At 46.3% G+C, this 14,657-nt stretch overlaps 1 protein-coding gene across 4 annotated transcripts in view; it reads left to right on the forward strand.

The window, feature by feature from the left end:
* Positions 1–6,156: 6,156 nt before the first annotated feature.
* The window catches only part of ANTXR1 (ANTXR cell adhesion molecule 1), a 199,109-nt gene continuing 190,608 nt past the window's right edge, over positions 6,157–14,657 (forward strand). Inside the window, exon 1 of one of the 4 annotated variants that reach the window (XM_045006867.1) lies at positions 6,157–6,217. Coding sequence is in view for 1 of the 4 variants with exons in the window: in XM_045006866.1 (XP_044862801.1) it covers positions 11,384–11,535 (152 nt within the window). In the remaining 3 variants the exon portion in view is untranslated. Of the gene's footprint in view, positions 6,218–6,830; positions 6,968–10,501; positions 10,575–10,718; positions 11,536–14,657 lie in introns of those variants that run through there. The other 3 variants (XM_045006869.1, XM_045006868.1, XM_045006866.1) reach the window with 3 other exon arrangements.

Genomic DNA, 14,657 nt, shown 5'->3' on the forward strand with positions numbered 1-14,657 from the left:
GCCCAGCCCCAGACATGCCGCTTCTACGAGGCACTGCATGCCATTCTAGGTGGGTCTGCCACCACTGCCCCACCAGTGACCGTGGACTCAGTGGATGGCATAGTGAACCTGGACAGTTCCTCCTCGATGTTCGCCGATGGGGAAGATGAGGAAGGGTCTGTGGAGGACGGCGCAGGCGACAGCGAACACAAAACTGCTTTCCCTGACAGCCAGGATCTCTTCATCACCCTCACAGAGATCCCCTACCAACCCTCCCCGGCCGTTAACCCAGACTCTGAATCAGGGGAAGGATCAGGTGGTAAGTGCTCTAAACATGTAAACATTTATTTTTTATAAAACAGGTCTAAAAAAATAGAAATACTATATATAAAATTTTCAATGAAAAACTATATGAAAAGTAGGTCCACACATATAGGGATTGAACAATAATCCTCCAGGGACAATTCAAGAAAGGTCTCATTTAGGTCCTCGAAAAGCCTCCGCAGGAGGTTCCTGGGGAGAGGTGCCTTGTTGGGTGCTCCGTGGAAGCACACTCTTCCGCGCCAGGACATCCTTATGTAGATGGGAATCATCGCCTCCACAAGCATGGCCGCATATGGTCCTGGTCTCTGCAGGGCTTCCCTTAGCATCCGCTCTTTGTGACTCCGAGGGACCCGCATCAGGGTGATCTCGTTCATGAAATGCTGCATCTAATTAGGGCAATTAGTGTATTGTTACTGTTGTGAATGGTTGACTTTTACTTTGCATAACAATGACCCTCACTTAACAGCCACGTGTTGTAGGCCACATAGGAAAAGCATACATTGATCTTTCCCGTGCACTGGCGGGAGTGGCTGGACAAGGGTCAGAGTATATGATTTCCAGATTGCCTTTAGCGGGAGGGCACAGCTATCCATTAACTGATAAGCAGAATGTACTGTAAGGCTTACCAGGACTGTCTGCTAGACGGATTCAGCTGTCTCTCCCCACTTGTCCGCTCTCCTGTGCAATGCCGCAGCCAATGAGAGCGTATTCCGAAATCTCAAACTTGGCCTGAGATCTCGTGAGACTTGTTGCCCTGTATGGTCTTGTTCATAGAAACTGACTAGACTGTGTTCACTGTTCGCAAACATGTATCTGTTCAAGGAAATCAGTTACTTTTCCCATCACACAGCTTCGGCTCTTTCCTGGACTGCCCCGGCATCCCCCTCGCAGAGGCTGGCGCAGATTAGGCGGCAAAAGAAAAAGACTAGGGACGAGATGTTCGCGGAACTGATGGCCTGCTCCAGAGCCGAGGCGGCAGAGCAGAGACAGTGGAGGGAGACCCTATGTCAACAGCATCGCACACACAGCGAACGGGAGGACAGGTGGCGGCAGGAAGACCAGCAGGCGACTCAAACGCTGCTTGGGCTAATGAGGGAGCAAACGGACACGCTCCGGCGCCTTGTTGATGTTCTGCAGGACCGCAGGCAGGAGGACAGAGCCCCCCTGCAGTGTATCTGCAACCGCCCTCCCCCGCCAAGAAGTCCTGCCCCCCCCACCCAAAAGTACAAGACGGAGGGGCGGTAGGGGCCATGAGAACTGTCACTGCACCACTGCATAGCGCTAATGTACCACACACCTCTCACGCTATACATTTGTAGAAGTGCTTCCCTTACAGGCTCACCCAGTCCCAAATCCAAGTTTCATCCCCCCACTGTGTATTAGATTATTAAAAGCTGTTTGCTGTTATTCACTGTTTCGGTCACGTCTTTCGTGTCAGAGGATTTTTTTGTGTATGGGGGGGGAGGGGATTTATAATTGCACGGTATAGCCTACATTACCAGGGTACAGACTTGGGGGCATGATCAACTGCAGGGCACACACACACTGCAGTCAGTAGGCACCAGGGTCACTCTGTGTGGTGTATGCTGCCCCGGGTCATTCTGTGATGTGTATGCTTGTCCAGGGTCCTAGCGCCTGCCACCCCCTTAATGTTAAGGCACGCTGCCCTTACCATGCACTTCCACCGTAGCAACGAGCCTCTCTGCTGCCCTGAGCCCCAACAAGAGCCCTCATCCACGGACAGATACTCACCCTTCCCCCACACCCCTCACCCCTTCCTACGCCCAAACCCGCAGCCCACTGCCGTCATCCAAACCCCTATCCAAAGAAGGCACCACTCGCCCCTTCCTGCAAACCCACCCCTTCCTGCAATCCCTCCCCTTCATGCACAACCACTTGCAACCGTCCCCCACCCCAGAGACCTATGTAGGAGCAGGACGGAGGATGTCATTCCTCTATGGAACAAGCGGTCTGTACATCAGTGCACACCGTGCCCAGCACAGTATGCGTCCATGTTTCAACACCTGAACAGAAATGCAAAGTAAAACAAAGATTTATTAATAATGAGTGTAACAATTAATTTGCTTTAAAACGTGCTTTGGAAGTGGGGGAAACTTGGAGAACGGGGTATGTAACCGCAGATCTCACTCAACACATAGAGACACAGGCCCAGGGTCAGTTTCTCTTGAAAGCAAGTGGAGAGTCATAGGTTACCCTGCTCTCCGAGGAAACTTGCTTTCAAAGCCTCCCGGATACACAGCGCTTCCCGCTGGGATATTCTCTCGGCACGGGTGTCTGGCTGAGCGTAAACTGCAGCCAGGCGATTTGCCTCAACCTCCCATCCGGACAAAAAGGTCTCGCCCTTGCTCTCACAGAGATTGTGTAGCACACAGCAAGCAGCAATAACTACAGGGATATTCTTTTCGCTGATGTCCGAGCGAGTCAGTAAGCTCCGCCATCTCCCCTTGAGATGTCCGAAAGCACACTCCACCACCATTCTGCACTTGCTCAGCCGGTAGTTGAAGAGTTCCTTCTCTCTGTCCAAGGCGCCTGTATAGGGCTTCATGAGCCAGGGCATTAGCGGGTAGGCTGGGTCCCCGAGGATCACTGTAGGCATCTGCACATCCCCAACCGTGGTTTGTGTTCCGGGAAGAAAGTACCTGCCTGGAGGCGTTTAAACAGACCAGAGTTCCTGAACACACGCGCGTCATGAACCTTGCCCGCCCACCCAACGAAGATGTTGGTAAAACGTCCCCTATGGTCTACCAGTGCTTGCAGCACCATTGAAAATTAGCCCTTTCGGTTAATGTACTCGCTGGCCTGGTGGGCTGGTGCCAGGATAGGGATGTGAGTCCCATCTATAGCCCCACCGCAGTTTGGGAATCCCATCGCGGCGAAGCCATCTATGATGTCCTGGACGTTTCCGAGAGTCACTACCTTTGAGAGCAGTTGCTCAACGATTGCGTGGGCTACTTCAATCACAGCAACCCCCACGGTAGATTTGCCCACGCCAAAGTGGTTCGCTACTGACCGGTAGCTGTCTGGCGTTGCAAGTTTCCAGAGGGCTATGGCCACTCGCTTCTGCACACTCAGGGCTGCTCGCATCCGGGTGTCCTGGCGCTTCAGGGCAGGGGACAGCAAGTCACAGAGTTCAAGGAAAGTGCCCTTACGCATCCTGAAGTTTCGCAGCCACTGTGATTCATCCCAGACCTGCAGACTATGTGGTCCCACCAGTCCGTGCTTGTTTCCCGGGCCCAGAATCGCCGTTCCACACCATGAACTTGACCCATTGCCACCATGATCTCCACGGCGCGGCGTACCCTGCTTTGTGAGAGGTCTGCGCCACTCTCCTCACCGCGCTGCCGGAGCCTCCTCGCCTGATTTCTCAGCAGCTGACTGTGGAAGAGGTGGACGATAAGGTGCGAGGAGTTGACAACGGCCATAAGTGCAGCGATGATCGCAGCGGGCTCCATGCTCGCAGTGCTGTGGCGTACGCGCTGTAATTGACAAGAGAAGGGCGTGAACAGATTTCCCGCTGGAGCTTTCAGGGAGGGAGGGCGTGATTGACGGTTCAATGACAACAGTTACCCAAAAGCACCCTCGACACATTTTTCCCCCAGGAGGCATTGGGAGCTCTACCCAGCATTCCAATGGGCAGCGGGGACTGCGGGAACTGTGGGATAGCTTCCCACAGTGCACCGCTTCCAAAGTCGACGCCAGCCCCGTTACTGTGGACTCAGAAATTCGAATTAGTGTATTTACTGTGGATACACAAATTCGACTTCATAAGGTCGAATCCACAAATTCGAACTAAGTTGATTCGAAATAGTCTTGTAGTGTAGACAAGGCCTTAGTGCACATCAGCAGGGTCCATATGCCAACTTAATGCACAGCAGTTTAGTGTTCTGTATGCTCACAAGCTTCCCACAATGCTGTGTATGAGAACTCCCATGAGAACAGGGCAATATGCTCACTGCACATCTCACTTCATAAAAGAAAACATTCATGGTAAGAGATGGGCAAAACCAATAACACTAGGGCTCTAAATTTCAGAGGGCTGTCATGACCAGTACAATGGGGAAGATAGTAAGACTGGGGAGGGGCAGACAGGCAGCTTACAGCACTCTCTCCCTCTTCCCCCCTGCCCACATCATTTACACATAGAAATTATTTTCACACACAAGTGGGACCAGCTGTAGCATCATTACATACAGCAGTGCGACAGTTAATATGTGTTAATTCTCTCTCTCCCTCTCTCTCTCTCACGCACACACATACTGCAGCCCATGAAATCCACTTCCCGAAAATTATTAGGTCTTTAACACAAAGCTCTACTGTACTTTTCTACAACATTTCGTGTCTAGCATTTTTAGTGAGCGAGGGACAGAGAGAGTGGAAATTCTGACATCCTGCCCCCCCCCACCCTCCCGCCTCGAACATAGTTGCCAGAATCTGTAAAAGAGCCAGGGCTTCTTTTTGTAGGCACAATCATCTTGCCACTGTCATTTGACCACAAAGGAAAAAGCAGGCTTGCAGAGAGGAACAAATGGATGAGAAATAGCTCTAAAGAAAGAAAACCCAAAGCCAAAGCACATATGAACTGCTTTTCACTTTATCAGCTGCTCTCCCCATCTTGATCACTGCTTCAAGCTTTCTCAGATGCCTTATTCACTGGCTCTTTCCCAAGCCATATTGAGCCGACTGTCAGCCTGAATGCATAGCTGCATATAGGGAATATGATTCCCTGCCTTTCCCCTCTTTTTCCTCTGCTCATTTAGAGCTTCTGGCCAAACTTATTTTCCTGAGGCTCTTTCAGGATTTTCATTGCTTGCTTTTTCTCATCTCAGGGCCAACCGGAAACAAATCTAAATAAATATATAATTTTTCAGTTTAGCTTTTCACTTTTAGCAGGTTACAGGCTGAGGGCTAGATTCCAACTGCAGTCATGATGGCGCAAGCCCGGAGCTATTCTTCTGACTTTGGTGAAGTTACGGTGGTGACCATGAGACCAGAATCTGGCCAAAGCTCGTCAAGGGATTTTTTTTTCTTCACCCTTCCCACTTAGAGGAACTTTTGTTTCCTGTATTCAGATCATTTTCTTCATCGAATGTCTAAACTCATGCACAAGCCAGGCTTCCCTCTCCAACACAGTACCGCACCTACACATGTGCACCAGCCTTTTACACAGCTGCCCGGTGTGTTTTCAACATCGGCCTGACAGCGAAGTCCCTCAAGTGTATGTTTATTAGATTTAGAAGGGTCTCCCAGGTGACACTTTCAAATAGAAGGTCCTTTCTGTTCTGAGTGTCCATATACTCTTGCTACAGGAGCTATAGCTGCGCTCCAGAGCACCCAGTGGTTATTGTGGCTGCAGAGTACTGAAGCAGCCAAAATGTCACACATGGCTTAAACAAGATCTGATCATTGAAAATGTACAACTTAAAGCCAAGTCTTTGAGTCTTCAATTCAAATGTTATTTCTACCCTAACACATTGATGTGAAACCTGGGAATCCATCATAGGCATAGGCTGACATCTAAATGTCTTTGAAAGCAAATGCCTAAGGAAAATACTAGATAGTTGATGGATTGAATTTATAAGCAATTCTGAGATTTGTCAAAGAGTTCAACAATTCCTTATCTCTAAAGTTCTCCAGAAGAGAATGTTATATCCTTGGGGGCAGCCGGTTTAGGAAGAAATCACTTGAGGCCAGACAGCAGACAGCTAACAAAACCACCATTTTATTTACAGACACAGAGAGCTCACTCAGCCGGCTGAAGCTGGCTGAGCTAACCCATAATAATCTAACTCAGTTGCCATGGCAACAAAAACCATGACAACCAAATACACAACAGAGAAGATGGACATAAGTGGGACATGTGTTAAGAATGAAACCAAAGCATCTGCCATGGCAGGTATGCCATTGGGTAGCTGGAGGAACATGTAAAAGGGGTTGGGTGAAAGAATCCCTACACTGAAAAGTACTTAGAAAAGAAAAATTTGTGGGACTTAACAACACAGAGAAAATGCAGAAAGACCCAGGATAGACAGGGAAGATGTAACCTTGTACATGTCCTAAGCAATGTATAATGGCACTGGAAGGATTCAGATTGGTGAAAAAATAATAACTAGCTTAAATGAGATCTGTTGGGAGCTTAATGCCTCTCGAAATCAGTGTTGTTGTAGCCATGTCAGTCCGAGGATTTTAGAGAGACAAGGTGGGTGAGGAAATGTATTTAGCTGCTGAGGTATGGGTTTAAAAGCCCAACCTTAATAATCCTAGTTCTTTTTTATTTTTAGATCGCTAAGAGCTTTACAAAGGAGATCAGTATCATTACTCCCACTTTACAAATGGGGAAACTACGGCAGAAAGCAGGGAAGTAACATGCCCAAACTCACCCAGCAGCTCACTGCCAGAGATGGGAAGAGCGCACAAGTCCCCTGAATCCAATGCTGCTGTCCTAGCCACTTAACTACAGGTTGATCTGCTGCTGGCTAGGAAGCCATTGGTGCAGTCAGGAATAGAACTCTGCTTTCCTGATTCCCAGCATAGGCCTCCTTAGACCACAGCTGGGTGAGCACAGAACTACACAGAAGAGATTTCCTTATTTACCACAAATAGTACCATCTCAGGCTCAATCCAGCAGTGGCAGCCGTAGCAGCAGGTGAGAAAAAAGCCATGCTCCCCTAGTACTGCAGAGTTCCCCCGGGGTATGCATGAACTGTGGGGCAGTAGGGCTTGCTTGTTAACCTCCCCCTCCCACCCCCCCACCGGAGGTGGAGTAGGGAGTCAGGGTATGTCTACACTACAGGATTATTCCGATTTTACATAAACCGTTTTTTTAAAACAGATTGTATAAAGTCGAGTGCACGCGGCCATGCGAAACACAGTATTGCGGCAGTGTGCTTCCATGTACCGAGACTAGCATCGATTTCCAAAGCATTGCACTGTGGGTAGCTATCCCGTAGCTATCCCATAGTTCCCGCAGTCTCCCCCGCCCATTGGAATTCTGGGTGGAGATCCCAATGCAAAAACAGTGTCACAGATGATTCTGGGTAAATGTCGTCACTCAATCCTCCCTCCGTGACAGCAATGGCAGACAATCATTTTGCGCCCTTTTTCCCTGGATTGCCCTGGCAGACGCCATAGCATGGCAACCATGCAGCCCGTTTAGCCTTTTGTCACTGTCACCGTATGTGTACTGGATGCTGCTGACAGACGTGGTACTGCAGTGCTACACAGCAGCATTCATTTGCCTTTGCAAGGTAGCAGAGACGGTTACCAGCTATAGCACCATCTGCAATTGGAAATTGGCAATGACGTTTATCAGTCATTTTGCACCGTTTGCAATTGGAAATTGGCGATGACGGTTATCAGTCCTTTTGTACCGTCTGCTGCTGTCATGGGTGCTCCTGGCTGGCCTCGCTGAGGTCGGCCGGGGGCGCATGGACAAAAATGGGAATGACTCCCCAGGTTATTCCCTTCTTTATGTTTTGTCTAAAAATAGAGTCAGTCCTGCCTAGAATATGGGGCAAGTGTACTAGAGAACCAGAGAGCACAGCCGCTCCGGGTCAGAGCCCCAGAGATCCTGCAGAAATGATGATTCCATTCTAGGGGGTGCCCCTGCAACAACCCCACCCATTGCTTTCCTCCTTCCCCAATCCTCCTGGGCTACCATGGCAGTGTCCCCCCCCCCATTTGTGTGATGAAGTAATAAAGAATGCAGGAATAAGAAACACTGAGTTTTTAGTGAGATAAAATGAGGGGGAGGCAGCCTCCAGGCAGTACAGGCAGTACAGATTCTTCATTAGACATGAAAAGGAGGGGCTTATGGAGCTCAGCCCCCAGTTGCTATGATGAGGATGGTTTTCAATCCTTTTGAACTGTCTGCCGGAAATGACCAGGAGTCATTCCCATTGTTGCCCAGGCACCCCCGGCCGACCTCACCAAGGCCAGCCAGGAGCACTCACGGGATGATGAGGACGGTTTTCCACCATTTTGCACTGTCTGCCATCAGGAAAGGAAGGAGAGGGGATGCTGCTGTTCAGCGCCGCAGCACCGCGTCTATCAGCAGCATGCAGTAAACATACGGTGACACTGAAAAAAGGCGAGAAATGATTTTCTCCCCTTTTCTTTCACGGGGGAGGAAGGGAGGTAAATTGACAAGATATACCCTGAACTACCCTTCAGGCATTGGGAGCTCAGCTAAGAATGCAAATGCTTTTCGGAGACTGCAAGGACTGTGGGATAGCTGGAGTCCTCAGTCTCACCCCCCTCCATGAGCGTCCATTTGATTCTTTGGCTTTCCGTTACGCTTGTCACGCAGCACTGTGTTGAGTCCCTGCTGTGGCCTCTGTCTGGAGATTTTTTCAAATGCTTTGGCATTTCATCTTCTGAAACGAAGCTCTGATAGAACAGATTTGTCTCCCCATAAAGCGATCAGATCTAGTATCTCCTGTACAGTCCATGCTGATCAGCGCTCCACGCTGGGCAAACAGGAAATGAAATTCAAAAGTTTGCGGGGCTTTTCCTGTCTACCTGGCCAGTGTATCCAAGTTCAGATTGCTTTCCAGAGCGGTTCACAATGGTGCACTGTGGGATACTGCCCGGAGGCCAATACCGTCGAATTGCGGCCACACTAACCCTAATCCGACATGGCAATACCGATTTCAGCGCTACTCCCCTCGTCAGGAAGGAGTACAGAAATCGGTTTTAAGAGCCCTTTATATCGATATAAAGGGCTTCGTTGTGTGGACGGGTGCAACGTTAAATCGGTTTAACGCTGCTAAATTTGGTATAAACGCGTAATGTAGACCAGGCCTCAGAGACTCTGCAAGGTCAAGGTGAGTGGAAGGCAGGCCTAACATGCATGCGGAGCAAGTTCTGGAAGCATTTAGGCTAGTATGTTAATGGGGATGATACCCAGATTCAAGGAGTGACATATTCTGTGACTATTAGGATCCAGACGTAGGTGCCTGTTGCTTGCTCTTAATCCAGAGTTGCCAACTTTTGCAATCTCATTGATTGTTTTTTTTCTTTAAACCGCAGCTCCTAGAGTCAAGATATTTACATGAGAATCTCCACTTTCATTTAAAAATAAGGAGGTGTCTGGCCCTCGTGGTTGTAGACCAAGGGTAGGCAACCTATGGCACATGTGCCAAAGGCGGCACGCGAGCTGATTTTCAGTGGCACTCACACTGCCCAGGTCCTGGCCACTGGTCCGGGGGGTTCTGCATTTTAATTTAATTTTAAATGAAGCTTCTTAAACATTTTTAAAACCATATTTACTTTACATACAAAATAGTTCAGTTATGTATTATAGACTTATAGAAAGAGACCTTCTAAAAATGTTAAAGTGGATTACTGGCACACGAAACCTTAAATTAGAGTGAATAAATGTAGACTCGGCACACGACTTCTGAAAGGTTGCTGACCCCTGTTGCAGAGAAACAGCTTAAAAGCCAAGCCCTGTACAGCTAAAAGGCTCAGAAATCAAGGTGAAATAAAAAGGACCCATAATGTATCATTCAAAAAAATCACACCTCATGATTTTTGAATGCTTGAGGTTGTCTCTACTACTAATGATATGCAATGCTATTGCAAGGTCTGTGGTATAACTAGGCTTAGCTGATGTTTAAACAATAGCATCACACACAAGCTTAATGATCCCCCAGGCTAGCTTAGTTCTTTTGTAATACTCTCCTCCACCCCATCTCTCTTTCTTATTTAAAACCAGGCAAACTCCCTTATGTCACTCTCCTTAATGAGTTCATTACAGACACCTGAAGCCCACAAAGCCCTGGCTGGGATCATTTAGTTGGTGTTGGTCCTGCTTTGAGCAGGGGGTTGGACTAGATGACCTCCTGAGGTCCCTTCCAACCCTAATATTCTATTATTCTAATGTTCAGCTGTACTGCTGTTGCTTTGCTAATTCTTGAGAGGAATTTGGTAGATGGGGGTTCATAAGTTATCTTGCTGTGTTGCTAGATTCACTCCCTATTCCCAGTGGCAGCTCAGCACACTGTGCTCTGACAGTGAGAATTTTCCCTAGCATACAAGAACACAGACGGGCTCAGACAGGATTCACCTGTCTAAACCCACAGAACTGCCTTTAGAGATTCCAAGAAACCATTTTGTAGCAAAGAATGAGTGGGACTACAGAACCTTGCTGAGTTTCCTTGGCTAATCAGCCAGGCAGGAGAAATGCTGTAGCCTCAGGTGCTGAAATGAGCTCATTAAGGGAAATTCTGGAAAGGCACCTCCTTGATTAGGTAGGGAGATAAGTGTGCTTAATAAATAACTGCATGTTTAATTACTAGAAAAATACATTGGGCCAAACTCCCTCTCATTTATTGCTGCTGTAAGTCTGGAGTAACTCTGGATTTACATTTATGTGTCTGAGAACAGAATTCAGACCCCTACCTAAATGGGTGGCAAACACCAAACATGTATGTGTGTTATGATATGTAAATGAGTAGTCCCATGTAGGCCTGTGCATCAGTGTATGCAAGATAGGTCACATGTATGCAACCAAAATTGCTGCAGCATACACTCTGTAAGCTCTTGGCATGAGTATTCTAATTAATATCCTTTCAGAGACTCCAGTCTGTTTTGTCAGGCCTTCACCACAAGATGGCATTCTCTGAACTTTCTTTTGTAAGAAACAACAAAACCCACCACCCACAATAACAATAATAATTAAGAAGAAACACTCCAAACCCTCCTCAGATTCTCTGAAATCTGGGGCAAAGCAAGAATTGTTAGGAAGTAGTTTCTCCTGTTGCAAAACAATTATACTGCTTTTGGAGAGCTGCAGGGGAGAGTGACGGAGAAGTCCCTTTAAATAAAAAAAGCGAAATACAGTATTGTGCATCTTGAAATCTGAAACCAAGAAACAGAACTGCAGGGGAAACAAGGGGAAAAAGTCTTGCAATTTCAGAGGACAATTGCTGCAAGTGGAGTTTAAGGAGCAAAATATATGTATATACATTTTAAAGCCATTGAAAGGCATTTTTGGACAAGGCTATGAAATAAGGGAGCTTTGGAAGAAGAGAACTTTTCCCCCCCCTTTCTGGATATAATGGCTATTGCAAAGCAAAGAGTCTTGAGATTCGGCTTCAGGTTTCTCTTCTTCGCAACGTTTGTGTTAGCCTGTGATGGACAAGGTGGAAATAAAGAGAACGGAGGTCCTGCTTGTTATGGAGGATTTGATTTGTACTTTATTTTAGACAAGTAAGTTGGTTTGTTTTTGTTTTAGATGAATCCTTTGCCAAGGCATGGAAATTGTATCAATTGGCACTTACAAGACATCATGTCTCCAAGGGACCTGAAAAAGGTCCTACTCTTATGGCTTTATTTTTGTTTTGGTAACTTCTACAGTAGCTAGAATATGTCTTTCTGCAATGATATATAGAGTAAATTTGCCCAGCTCTGGGAATTGAAATGTTTTGTTATTGTGACTAGTGTAGATGCTATAGTGGATACTTTACAGTGTCCTAAAATTGGCAGTGGGGAAGGATGGGAGGGAGGGATAAAAACCTGGTTATATCTGCTTTTTCTCTGACCTGCAAAGGTTGAGGCACTTCTAAAAGGAGATGGCAGGAGAACGTTACCAGAGGCATTAATTTTTAGCTCACCTTTCAGAGGAAATGCCAGTCTGACTGAAGTGTTACTGTTTAACCATTTTCCCCATTAGATCCAAATGTTCCAGTTTAAGTGACTAGCTGATTAAAAAAAAACCACCTCTTTAATGGCTGAGTACTTTGTTTCAAAGAAAATCTGATTTTGATCACTGTGATGGAAAATATATAGACTTTCTTAATCCATTTTTTTAAAGTCAGCCAATTTTTATCAGCTCTCAGTCAGATTTTCTTTGTTCCCAGTTAATGAAATGCATATTTTTACTGCTTAACTAACCAATAGTATACAGTGAGGATAAATGCTTACTCGTGTTATTTACCACTCATATGATATGTCATTGTTTTTGCATTGGTAGCTTCTTGCTGTAATTTAAAGGCCTTCAGATTGCACTATAGACAAGTCGAAAAGATAGGAAGCTCTCTAAAAAAGTGTGGAAAAGAAACTAGTTAACCCCAGTATTTTGCAGTGGCTCCCAGATTCCATTAGTATAAAAGCCCATTCTAAATTACAATTAGTTATGCAGCAAGATACTTGATTAAAAAAAAAAAGATAAATACACCGGATATTTAGGAAAACCAGATTGTCAAATACTCAAGGGAAATGATTTTATTTTCATTTTACTTAGTCCAATGAAAAAGTTCTTCTCACCTACAGCTTCTTATTGCTTTGGTCATTCTGTTCTGTCATTTGGAATAGTTCCTTTTATCACCAGATTTCATAGCAATGCTTATTTAAAAAAAGTTGAGTATGATTTCTATTGCAGTTTACTTACATACACTAAGTTTCCCCTAAGGTTAAAGTTGAGGTGGCTGGAGGTTTTTCCCCGCTGAGTAGATATGCTTTGTTATACCTTTGAGTTAGGTGAATGGCTATGAAAATTAAACTAAATCGAATGCATCCTCTTATGACACAAAAAGTGAAAATTTGCTCAGCCAGTACAAATCCTAAAGGTAGAAATGCTGCACCAGTACATGTGTATCACTGGTTCATGTTACACTTCTGTAAGCCTCATTTTGCACTGGTGCAGCTTCTCTACATTTGGGTTTTTCACTGGTGCAAAATTCTTTAATGTAGAAAGGGTCACAGATGGGGCCTGATTTAAAATCCATTGAAAAATTTCCATGGGCTTAGGAGTGGGTTCACAGTGCTTAGGTACTACCATGTTGGATGCTCTGTGGACCTGATCTTGCAAGAAACTAAGAACTTCTGTGGAGTTGGGTGTGATCAGCACCTCACAAAGGGGGCTCAGTACCCTGCAGGATTGGGTCATCCAAACACCTTAGATAGAGAGTAGCAAGAAATGGCCAAAGCTACCACCTCCTTTATACCTTCTTTATGTTTTGCAAAAAATGGGCTATCTGGTCCCCATCAGTCCTGATGTAAGTGGATATAATTCCATCAACTTCTGTGGGGTTGCTGTCAGGCACAATGGGTCTGAATTTGGCCCCATGTTCATATGCTGTCTGTTGTTATCCTGTCAGGTTAATTGCCCATATGTGTTGTGTGGCTGAGCAGTGATCCATGGTGTACCTGGTGAACCTCACAGTCTACTCCTCAGTTAACATGTTACACTGACATTGGTGTCTAGGTGTCGTTTTGTTTGGCGTGGGGCAGGCATAGTTTAAAATTGCATCTTTTCTTCATCCTGCTGATCTCAGGGTCGTTCTTGTTCAGCTTCCGGACAGGGTTTAGCAACACAAGGTCATGTGGCCCTGTGGACGGTGGGTGGGAGGGGGAGATCTCGAAAGGATGGGCTTTCACCAAGTATCCATTGCTGCCAAAATGATAGGAAACCTTTACACACTATCTTAGGAAGCATCGGGGAATAACAATCGGCCTCAGTGATTTCCTAGCAGGGTTACCCCACATGTCTTGGGCAGTCAGTCGGTTTGCTACTCTCATGTTATCATTCTGGGGTATAAAGACAGAACAGGAATACTGGGATTATTCTTGATCCAGCCACCATGTGAAATGATCAGTTTGCATGCAGGGTTTCAGACCATTCTGTCTGCAGCCTGGATGCCGCTCCTGTCCATGGTCTGGGGGAACACATTCAGTTGAACAGTGTATCAAGTGATTAGCCAGGACCCCATAATGATAATGCAGAAACCTCTGCACAAGGACTAGGCATGATGGCACAGATTCAGAGCATAGCCTGGAATGGCCATTTTTTTCAATGACAGATTACATGCTCATTGTAAATATCCTTTTTGCTGTAGTCTGACTCTGAGGGAAGGTCTGAGAGCTAGTCAGAGTTCTGACATGAGATTCTGCATGCAGTACCATCAACAGCCATGCCATGTTGTACAAGTAGCATGGTTACAGGGCATGACATGGATTTAAATGGATACTAAATCTAATTAGGCACTGAAGCACAGGAGACGGTAGAGGGCTCCAGCATTGCTTTACTTCTAGGGCTGTGTTTATTTTTTTAATATTATTTCTTATGTCTCAGAATGAAACTCTTCCCCATTCCTGATAAGGATCCTTTATCACTGGGGCTTTAATTATTTTTAAGGTAGATCCAAATGAAGACAGTGAAGCAGATCCTGATCTCATTGCTATTCACGTCCTGGTGCACTCAGAGGTACAATCAGGAACTGTTCCCCATTGTTCTGGATGTAGTAGAAAACCCACATGAAAACATGCTTCCTGCCTTGAAGAGTTAAGAACGTGGGAATTGGGAGACCTAGTCTCCTGTCTCTGACAGTGGC

The sequence above is a fragment of the Mauremys mutica genome, chromosome 2 (assembly GCF_020497125.1).
Source record: "Mauremys mutica isolate MM-2020 ecotype Southern chromosome 2, ASM2049712v1, whole genome shotgun sequence".
NCBI lineage: Eukaryota > Metazoa > Chordata > Testudines > Geoemydidae > Mauremys > Mauremys mutica.